Source organism: the organism of the source record quoted next (assembly GCF_019968955.1).
Source record: "MAG: Porospora cf. gigantea A chromosome Unknown PgA_NODE_896_length_9697_cov_495.621, whole genome shotgun sequence".
In the NCBI taxonomy this organism is placed as follows: domain Eukaryota; phylum Apicomplexa; class Conoidasida; order Eugregarinorida; family Porosporidae; genus Porospora; species Porospora cf. gigantea A.
In genome coordinates this window covers 1-9,667 of record NW_027151948.1, presented here as the reverse complement: position 1 = coordinate 9,667, position 9,667 = coordinate 1, and the positions used below count along the sequence as shown (strand labels likewise).

Sequence of the window (9,667 nt, the reverse complement as noted above, 5' to 3'; positions counted from 1 at the left end):
AGGCCTCGCCGCCCAGAGCAGCCATCAGGTAAGCAGCGACGTATTTCATCTCAAGTCAGTGCACTGCTCGGTAAATCGACATTAAGCCGCACCTTCCCGTTTTGTCTCACTGTTTGCTCGGCCTCGCGTGCGCGCGCTGGGGTATAGGTGCATCCGTGCTGGTTATTCACTGACTTGTTGTCAAACTGTGTAGCGCTTTGACTGAACACTCCTCTACTTTCCCACACGTTCGAACTTTTTCGCAATAATGCGCGTGTTTATCTTTCACCCAGATCTCGGACTGGGCGGAGCCGAGCGTCTAATCGTAGACCTCGGTCTGGCCGGTCAGACCCTGGGCTGTTCGGTGACACTGTTTACGGGGCATCATGATATCTCGCGAGCATTTCGTGAAACGTTGGATGGTTCAGTCCATGTCATTGTCGGAGGATCCTTCATTCCAAGATCGATATTCGGTACGTGCGTCGCCTTTCTGACTTTGATGAGAATGGTATGGGTCGCCTTGATGGCTTGGCTAATGGTGAAGACTGGCCTCTTCCCAGAGCCTACTTTTGTGGTCAACGACCAAGTAGCCGGTTTAAACCCGCTGCTGACCTTGCTCTTCGGCAAGGTTTTATTCTACGCCCACTTCCCAGACAAGCTTCTGTGCTCAAACAGATGCTCGTCGGCCAAGACGATGTACCGCTTCGTAATCGACTCCTGCGAGGATTGGGGGATGAGCCTCAACAACTTGACGATAGTCAGCAACTCCAATTACAGCGCGAAAATATTGAAGAGAACTTTCCCGTGGTTGAAGGACCAAACCCTACCTATTCTTTACCCTTCTGTAAACTGCACCGAGGTGGAAAAGAAGATACGCATGGCGGAAGCGCTGTTCCAACGCAACCAATGCGACATGCCGCCCATCTTACAGATTTTCTTTAGACGGGTGGCCCCGAGACCCAAGCTAGTCGTTTGCATCAGTCGCTACGAGCGCAAGAAGCGGCTGGAACTGGCAGTGGAGTCATTTGCCCTGTACCGCCAGAAACATCGAGTTGATGAGAACACCCTGACTTTGCCTGTGCTGGTTGTCGCTGGCGGTTACGACGCGCGGATTCAGGAGTGCTGCGACTACTACCAAGAGCTACGGGAGCTTGCGGAAAGCTTCGGCTTCCACATCGGAAAGGACGTAAGAGATTGAGTTGAAAGGTATTCACTGCCTCCCAGGTTATTTTTTTGAAGTCCATCTCTGATGAGACGAAGTGGGTACTCCTACCTCAGGCGGCTGCTGTGGTGTATCCTCCTCCTGAAGAGCATTTTGGCATCGTGCCCATTGAAGCGATGTGCTGTGGCACCCCTGTAGTTGCCTGCAACAGCGGAGGACCTTTGGAGTCGCTCAAGGACATGGTAACGGTAAGCGGATCAACAACAGACATCTCATCTGTTCCAGGGCGTTTTGTGTCACCCCACACCTCAAGACTTCTGCCGTGGGCTAACGTACCTTCTTACGGAGCATGACTCCGATAGGTGGCCTCGGATGCGGCAGAACTGCAGGTCGCACGTGCAAACGATGTTCAGCAGCGATACTTTCTCGCGACAACTGCGAGAGATCTTTGACCGGCTGGCTGGCTAAGACCTGAAGAGCCACAGCTTCCACCGCTCCACAGCTTCCCGCTGACTAGACAAATGTTTCTCGGAGTGATAACTCACTAACCGTCTGTGTCAAAACTCGTGAGTGACCTACGGCTTAGCAGGGCGCACATCTAACCCGTGGCGCTTGCAGGCCATTAGAGCACACGGGTGGCAGCGGCGGTCGCGGAGCGCGGTATTCGCTGCGTAGAGTAGTTCGGGTTCGGCCTTCCACAACCGACGAAGCAGGCAGAGGTAGACCCCCTTCATAGGGAAGGACTTGTGCAATAATTCCTGCTTCACATACGCCCTAGGCATGGCCCTGTCATCCAGCCGGCCCATCAGACTTATGAGCGTGGACTGCACGATTCTTGCGGACAGTGGCTGGGCTGTGACCATATCCTTCAGCACCACGTGACAGCGTCTGGCGTCCTCCTCAGCCTCGATGGTGAGGCAGGACGTTAAATAATTCACGATGGCCCGTCTGATCGACCCGACACCCTCGCCCAGTACCAGGGCCCCAACGGCTCCTACACTGAGGGTTTCCAACCCTGTGCTGAGCAGCGGCTCCAGCTGGTCCCAGTCGATGTGGATGTGCGGCACCATCTGGAGAGCTGGAATTAGCAACTCAGCCCTGTATGTGAGAGAACGGTACTCCTACGCAGCCATCAAATTCAGAGGACGTGCCATGTCTCTGAGGGTTCCCACTGTTGACGTGGCAGCCAACGAACATGTCGCCAACCACTTGGAGCAGCTTTCGCGGGCTTGCAGCCCGTTGAGTATGATCAAGCAGTCCAGTAGTTCTCTGGGAGAGGACGGCACGAAGTCACATAAGCCCTGAGGGCCGTCCAGCGTCCAAACAGACATCGCTCTGTCCGCCAGTCGCAGGTTGACGCCAGCGCGTTGCATGGATAGGTATAGGAGCACTCGGAGATCAGAGTAGCGGGAGTGCCATAGGAAGCCCTCCCGGGGGTAGTCGCCATCGAATGCCCACTCATCCACGACGTTGGGCTTCACCATCCGCGCCAGTTTGAGTGTTTTTGAAGTGAGCTGGTCGACCAGCCTCCAGTACAGATCTTCATGGTTGCCGATAATCTCCAGCAGCGACCTGAGACTAGGACTCTCGAGCAACGCCAGTTCATCTAGCATGACGTCCACCCTGGTGTACGTGGCCGCGTTGGTAAACAGCAGAGTGCCCTGTAGCACTCGTGTCGAGACGACTGTGTCGATGAACTGGTGGCCCTCCTTGGTGTCCAGCAACTCGAAAGGACTCGGTACCACCTGCTGCTCCTTGCTGGGCCATTCACGACGGGACTGCACGCGCTTGGTTACGCGGCCTGTTGCTAAATGCGTGCTCCAGTTGAGCGCCTGCGGGGCGCGGCACAGAATCTGTGTGGTGGGGTGCTCGACTCCTACCGATTCAATGGCTGGGTAAAGGTAGGGGTTGTTGATGCGCCTGATGCAGCGGAAGCATAAGCGCCTATAGCGCGTGAACATGTCGAAGTCGAGCATGTTTCGAAATGGAGGACTGTGTTGGTGATGACAGCTCCTCACCCTAACTTCGAGATATGCATATCTTTCAGCTCTAACTGCAGCTGAGTCGTGAGGCCCTCGAACAATTCTCGATCAACTATGCTCCGGGGCACTCCCAGAATCGAGAACATCTGACAGGCTGCCTTCAGATCCTCATGTTGAAGGTCGTTGCTGGAGCTCCACCACATGAGCATTCTATACCCGTCCACGATGTTGCTGGCTTTGAGGCAGTCTGTGTCTGTACGGTCGACGTGCCTACTTTGGAACATTCTCTGGAGCCGAACTTGACCTTTCTGGCCGCTGAGCCAACGGCCTCGTTGGGAGTTGGCCCAGTCCTCAGTGTCTTCGTCACTCTCTCCCATCCATCCCCGCCAGCCTTCATCGTTGCCTGTGGGGTTCACACTCCAATGAAAGTCATCGAGGTCACCATCGTCACTGGGAGGCGCCTCGGTCTCTCCGCCTGTGTGGAACCCGACTAGGTGCTGAGGGCCATGCTCAATGTCATCATCCGACGACGAGGACGTGAAGATGAACATAGGAAATACAATAATACTGCTCAATCTCCTCTGGAAATCACAAATAATCTAATACTGGTAGCTTTTTCATCGAATGTCGCTCGGTCACTGAACTCTTTTTTTCTTTTGTAGTGCGTCTTCGACTTTCGGCAGGACGCCGCCTTCAGCCACGGTGACGCCAGATAGGTAGGTGGACAGTTCGAGGTCGTTTTTTATTGCCAGCTGCAGATGTCGAGGGTTGATGCGAGTCTTCTTAGCGCTTTTGGCGTAGGTTCCGGCGAGCTCCAGCAGCTCTGTTGTCATGTACTCCAGCACACCCGCCATGAATACGCTGGCGCCGACTCCCACACGCTTCGCATAACGACCGTCCTTGAGATAGCGGCCGATCCGGCCTACAGGAAAGATTAAACCTGCACGCTTGCTCTTGCTGACTGCTTTTCCCTCTCGCAGACCTCCCATCTTGCCTTTGCCTTTCGCCTTTATTGTCTCGTCCATCGTCCTTGGAATTCAACAAAATGCGCACATGAAATGGATGACGTGGCACATGTACTTTGAGCACTTCCGCAACCTCCTAACCCCACACAACGCCCGCAGACACTATCTAAGAATTCTTAACGAATGCGCCTGCCCATTGCATTGCTATCTGCTGTCATCAGCGCCCTGCTACTACCCATAAACCACCCTGACTTTGGCACCACAACGGATGAAATCGCGACAGAAGAGACTGAGGGATCCCTCGAGTGTATAGATATGGAACAGTAACCCCACAGATCGATCGTCTGCATTGGTAATTTATTATATTTTGTAGTTATGCGCAAGGATCGAGACTTGGGTCACTCTGGGTTGTTTTTCCTTGCAACAATGACGGCCAGATGCCATACCCGGTTGCACTGGGCGGTACGCTTGCGCATAGACTCTCCCATATCCCGACAAAGGGTCGACTAGGATCTCAGGATTCTTCGATCCTTGATCGCTGTTTTGTGTTTCACTCGAAACCAACACATCGGTGTGGAAGCAGCTGTAGTGTGGTCACCCTTAAGTCTCAATGGTATTCATGAAGTGATATCTGTTTCGTTCATCTGGCACAGTCGCGAATTGAGACACATTCTAGGCTATTACTTTTGAGGGTGGGAAAAGAGTCACGACCAAGACGGTTTTATTTTTATAGAGGCATTCAACGTTTAATATTTATCCTGCGCATGCGGTCTTGCAGCCTAGACTATCGTAGGCAAGGGAAGTCGGCAAATTGATTCCGTACTTTAGGAAAAAGGAATGGCTCTGAAGGTTTGTATTTCGCTGTGAGGCGGCTGACGTGATACCTTCGGGATCGCTGAAGCCCTTGTAGTTCTCTCCTGCATGGCGGCAAGCTTCCCGATTCTCTGTCCGTGACTTTTTAAGGGCGGCTTCAGCGGTTCTAGCTCTGGGCTAGATGCACCTTGCATCTTGCCTGGATGTCCGTGACTTTTTTAAGGGCGTACACACTGTTCCGGGCTGTCTCGTAGCCCTCGAGTGTAAAATGCACAGTCGCTGTGAGGCTCCTCGCTGATGCTCGGAGTCCCTAACAGCTATGGTCGTCTTGGCACTTGGGTAAGTGACAAGCCGATCAATGTCAGAGATGGGTGGTAGGCGGACACGGGCCAACAAATTCGACAACCGTTGGAAGTTCGAGCTCCTTCTGTGAGAGTCGCGCAAGGATCTCAGAGTTCTTTAGGAACGGCGGGTCCATTGCTTTCTCAGGGTCAAACATATAGTTGTGCCCTGGCTCGGTAGTCGGAGCGTCATGCTCGGTGTCGTTCAGGTCAACGACCACCTGTTGCCTCGGGGTCTCTTCAAAACCGGAGGCAAGGTGCACTGGATGCGCCAGCAGTCTCGTATTTACTACGAAAGGGAAACGCGAGGTTCGCACCTCCAATTAAACTGTCCTATGTCCCAATGGGTACAGCGCCGATTTCGGCTGGAATAGTTGCTTTGCTGCTACTCGGCTCCCATAGTGCCGAGTAGCACTTCCTCAATGACCTGTCCGAGGTAGTACAGTCGCTTGGGGAAGAAGGTACACTTCCCCAAGTTGAGGGTCAGCCCGGCCACAGAGAGTCGTCGGAACATGTGATGGTGTTGCCTGCGGAAACCATACCTGCGGGGCGATGTTGCTCGTGAAAACGACCTTAGAGGGGTTGACAAACGTGGTGCCCCCTTTCACTTCCTTAGTGATTGGCCAGCGGTCAGTTAGTTGCAGCACTTCCTCGATGGGGATTTGACCTCCGAATTCGTCGAACAGAACGGTTTGGTGGTGACCATCCTCGTACCCATCGAACCACAGAGGTTAAAAACTTGGTAAATGGCCCCTTTGGATTCCGAACGAGCAGTCGTCGTCTTCCCAGTGCCGGAGTTACCGAAGAGGATCACCACTTCTTTCGGCTAGACAACATCAGCCTCCTCAACCTTTAATGTTGATTCCACCAACCCCTCTGTGGTTTTCTTTACCACTCACCCAACACAGACATGTAGATGGGTTCAGGGAACTCACCCTCCGGCAAGCGAGGCCTCCTCTGTTCGAGGTATCCCCTCACCAAACTCTCAACCTCAGCTTTGTCCTCTTGGACAGCAGCTTGAAAAACTGCTTTAGACAAGCGGTTGAAGCCAGCGCTGCTGCAAGTAGTGCAGTAATCTTGAAAAACATAGTCACCCGGATAACCTCCTACGTACAGGGTCCTCGGCAGCCCCGGAGACCTGGGCACAATTGCGTTGAAAAACAACAACGCGTACACCGCCTCCCAGTTCGTTACGTCTTCTTTGAAGACCACCTGAACTACCCCGTGGGCCATCGAACCACAGAGGTTAAAGACTTGGTAGATGGCTCCTTGGGATTCAGAACGAGCAGTAGTCGTTTTCCCTGTTCCGGTGTTCCCGAAGAGGATCACCACTTCCTTCGGTAGAACAACATCAGATTCCTCGACCACTATGCGTCTTTGGTGGGCCATCATTGAACGAACGATCCGCTCATACCGGAAGATAGAGGAGTGGTGTCGAAACACCGAATAGATCGTTTCGAGGTCGTTGCGCTTCCCTTGTGATGAGAGCTTCCCCACACGGTAGAGAACGTTCTCGTCCTTAGAGCAGTAGACGTCGTTGTCAGCGCTTTCGCTGGGTCGGATAGGAAGTCAGTAGTGGGGGCGTCGTGTTCCTTGTCGTTTGGATCAACAACAACCGGAACCGTCGGTGTGGTAGTGTCTCCAGCCGTCTCCATCTCATCTAGGATGCACACGAGTCAGTCAAAAGAGTTGGTGTCGGAGAGTTGGTCCTCGTCCGAGGTGCACGTTTAGGGTACTCTCAGTCGCTGACCCCTTTCGCTGCCGGGAAGGCTTGTACTTGGACACGGTGCGGTGTCAAGAGAAACCCCGAATCGCTGATGTAGTCCATGATCTTGGAGCAAAGCTGCACATCTTCGGTCTCTGTGGGGTCGAAGGCATCCCTGCCCACCTATCCATCGTAGACGATTTTGGAGCAGCCCACTGTAATTCCTGGTACTCTGCTCCGTTCTCGAGGTAGGTGTCCCTGCACCCTATCGCTTGCGTCAGGTAGGAAAAAAAACCGTCCCAGAGGGTAGTTCTCCATAGAGAACTACCCAGTGGAGAACTACCCTCTGGGTACTTGCTAGATGACGTGGACCAGCAGCACCCTGTCGCTTGCGTCTTAGAGGTGTAGTTCTCCATAGAGAACGGGACTTCCACGAAGACCTCGGCCATTTTGCGGCGCCACTTTTGTGGTTCAAATTCCACCAACCCAGTGAGGTCGATTATCATAGAGCTAATTTAAAATAACCCATATATATTGCCTCAGGTAGGTCTTCACCCTTTTTGGGTCTCAGATATTTTCTTGTTAGATAATCTAATCGATTAACCCACCACCTCATTAATGGGTGGTAACCCAACACCCACTTGTTCATGAGTGGGTGGTAACCCACCACTCAGATCAAGAGTCCGCTCATCCATATTTGGCGGGACTCATTCGGTGGTGCTATACTTAACAACAATGCTAATATTTTCTGTATATTTCTAATTTTTTGTGTGGGAAAATCAGTCTGCTGTGGGATGTGGAAGAGCTGGGCAACCGTTGTGCAACCCATCTCACCACCAGTGATTCATTTTCTTTAATCAATCACAGGACTGTGGGGTCACAGTCCTGCAAACCACAGCCAAGGGAACGGGCTTGGCTGTTATATAGACAGCGGAAAGAAGACCCGGTTGCGCTTGACTCTATTTTGGGATTGTAAGAGGACTTGCTCTCCCAGCCTGAGGTTCTGTCGGGACCTCCACTGCGTACATACCCGTCGCAACCGAACTAGACCAGCACTTCAGCAAGTTCACCGGGCTTCCGGCTACTTGGAGTAAAATGAAACGCTGTGTCCTTACGGCGCCATGTCGCAGTCCGTGAGGGACGGTTGCGCCACAGATCATACAGGCAATAACCAATGCCATAGCCTGGCTGGGCTTTGCGCTCTCCCCTGCTGACCTGGAGGCCCTCCACAGCACGACTCACCAAACAGCCTCCGCAGGGAGATCAATCACGAACATGGCTGGGGGTGTCCGCGCTTCGACCCCCATCGCGACCTTCGTTCATCCCCGAGCTGCGTGGTCGGGGGCACTGTGGAGTGCAAGTGAAAAGTAGGTTGGAACACAGCATGTACAAAGGATGGGCTTGAACCAGGCCCACCGAGGATATGAGGCGAGGAGGGGAGGGGGGCTAGACGCCTAGTCCACGCCGTAGACGATCTCTATCAGCCAGGTTACCCTTTACCATGTGCCTCTTCTCGATCGCGTTCCAACTTGGCGCCTTCGCGAGAGTCTTCCAACTTGATCCCTGGTGCTTGTATTTTTTCACAACCGAGAGGGGGGCCAGGGACTCGTTCTCGATGTCGATAAGGTACGCCATGAGCATCGAGAAAGCACTTGCGAAGGACCGATCCCAGCCCTCCTGAGTCTGCCCCCAGGAACCATCAACGATATGCGCTGATATAGAGGCTGTGTAAGACGTATACGAAGCAGTAGACCAAATATGCTCTCGGAAGTCATCAACACTAGTACAGAAATTCCGTGGTGGGTCTTGCTGAAGAATCTCACAAGCAGCTCACAGTAACCAGGTCGCCTGGTTACTTGGCGTTGGCGCTGGCGGAGTCGCGATGTCAAGGTCAAGATATGGAAGGTTTCTTCTGTTCTGGGCCATTCTCCTGTACACAATCGGCCACTTCTACTCCGTTTGGTGGATGCCATTCACCTCATCTTCACCAGCCCGCATCTTCAACGACATCATCTGCACTTCTCGCGACTGTCCCATCTTCTACAGGAGGGTGAAGGCAAGAAGGGAGTTCATTTCTGTTGCAAACCACGACATCATCTGCATGGACCATGTTAATCTTCGAATCTTCTCTGTTGCAGGGACTACGCTAATCTTCTGCAGGGTTTAGGGTTGTAAGATGCTGGCCCTCAAACCACAAACATAATTGGGGCATTCTGGTATGTACTGAATGTTTAAAGTTCCTACACCATTGCCTATTAAGGCATCTGTTAAAAATGGAAATATACAGAGAAGATTAGCATGGTCCCTGGGCAAGGATGACACGCACAGCTCGAGAAAGTCTCGAAAGTTTTTTTTCCTTTACATCAGAGATTCGGGGTTTCTCTTGTCTGACGTTTTCTCTGTTGCCTGACCCAGTTCAGGTTGCCGTTCAGAAAAAAACTCCTCAGTTTGCCGCAAATCATCTGAGAGCCTTCGACCCTCCCCAGGCTAAGGTTTTTGCAACCTGCTTCAATCACCTGGGGAGACAAATGCAAGTGACATCCTTGCGAAGGATAGTTCAGAGTAAACCCTGTGATGCAGTGCCTCTCGCTCTTTGAGCTGGATATTTTGTGTTACTGATCTTTCATTGCTACGAAACGTATTTCCATTAACAAAAAATCAATCGTGTTGCAGGGACCATGCTAATCTTCTGCAGGGTTTAGGGTTGTAAGATGCTGGCC

The 9,667-nt window shown here is 52.6% G+C and overlaps 5 protein-coding genes across 10 annotated transcripts; 1 reads left to right on the top strand and 4 right to left on the bottom strand.

Annotated features, from left to right (window-relative positions):
• Window positions 1-247: 247 nt before the first annotated feature.
• On the top strand, window positions 248-1,494 carry KVP18_000955 (uncharacterized protein; the record flags this gene model as incomplete). Of its 2 annotated transcripts, XM_067950495.1 has the most annotated exons (2): window positions 248-1,165; window positions 1,204-1,494. In XM_067950495.1, the coding sequence occupies 2 exons, from the start codon at window positions 248-250 to the stop codon at window positions 1,492-1,494; spliced, it is 1,209 nt and encodes a 402-aa protein (XP_067805935.1). The 2 variants fall into 2 exon arrangements, with proteins under 2 accessions (XP_067805935.1, XP_067805934.1); XM_067950494.1 differs by lacking the exon at window positions 1,204-1,494 and having other exon boundaries at window positions 248-1,177.
• A 111-nt stretch (window positions 1,495-1,605) lies between these two features.
• On the bottom strand, window positions 1,606-3,674 carry KVP18_000951 (uncharacterized protein; the record flags this gene model as incomplete). Of its 4 annotated transcripts, XM_067950488.1 has the most annotated exons (5): window positions 1,606-1,693; window positions 1,721-2,239; window positions 2,267-3,133; window positions 3,160-3,370; window positions 3,398-3,674. In XM_067950488.1, the coding sequence occupies 5 exons, from the start codon at window positions 3,672-3,674 to the stop codon at window positions 1,606-1,608; spliced, it is 1,962 nt and encodes a 653-aa protein (XP_067805928.1). The 4 variants fall into 4 exon arrangements, with proteins under 4 accessions (XP_067805928.1, XP_067805926.1, XP_067805927.1 ...); XM_067950486.1 differs by lacking the exons at window positions 1,606-1,693; window positions 2,267-3,133; window positions 3,160-3,370; window positions 3,398-3,674 and having other exon boundaries at window positions 1,717-2,211; XM_067950487.1 differs by lacking the exons at window positions 1,606-1,693; window positions 1,721-2,239; window positions 3,160-3,370; window positions 3,398-3,674 and having other exon boundaries at window positions 2,263-3,117.
• An 84-nt stretch (window positions 3,675-3,758) lies between these two features.
• KVP18_000954 (uncharacterized protein) lies at window positions 3,759-4,148 on the bottom strand (the record flags this gene model as incomplete). Of its 2 annotated transcripts, none has more annotated exons than XM_067950493.1 (1): window positions 3,759-4,148. In XM_067950493.1, one exon carries the CDS (start codon window positions 4,146-4,148, stop codon window positions 3,759-3,761), a length of 390 nt encoding a protein of 129 aa, XP_067805933.1. The 2 variants fall into 2 exon arrangements, with proteins under 2 accessions (XP_067805933.1, XP_067805932.1); XM_067950492.1 differs by having other exon boundaries at window positions 3,759-4,112.
• Window positions 4,149-6,130: 1,982 nt separating this feature from the next.
• KVP18_000953 (uncharacterized protein) lies at window positions 6,131-6,634 on the bottom strand (the record flags this gene model as incomplete). The annotated part of the gene is made up of 1 exon (XM_067950491.1): window positions 6,131-6,634. The coding sequence occupies one exon, from the start codon at window positions 6,632-6,634 to the stop codon at window positions 6,131-6,133; it is 504 nt and encodes a 167-aa protein (XP_067805931.1).
• A 1,759-nt stretch (window positions 6,635-8,393) lies between these two features.
• On the bottom strand, window positions 8,394-8,588 carry KVP18_000952 (uncharacterized protein; the record flags this gene model as incomplete). Its single annotated transcript, XM_067950490.1, has 1 exon — window positions 8,394-8,588. One exon carries the CDS (start codon window positions 8,586-8,588, stop codon window positions 8,394-8,396), a length of 195 nt encoding a protein of 64 aa, XP_067805930.1.
• Between the last annotated feature and the right edge of the window lie 1,079 nt (window positions 8,589-9,667).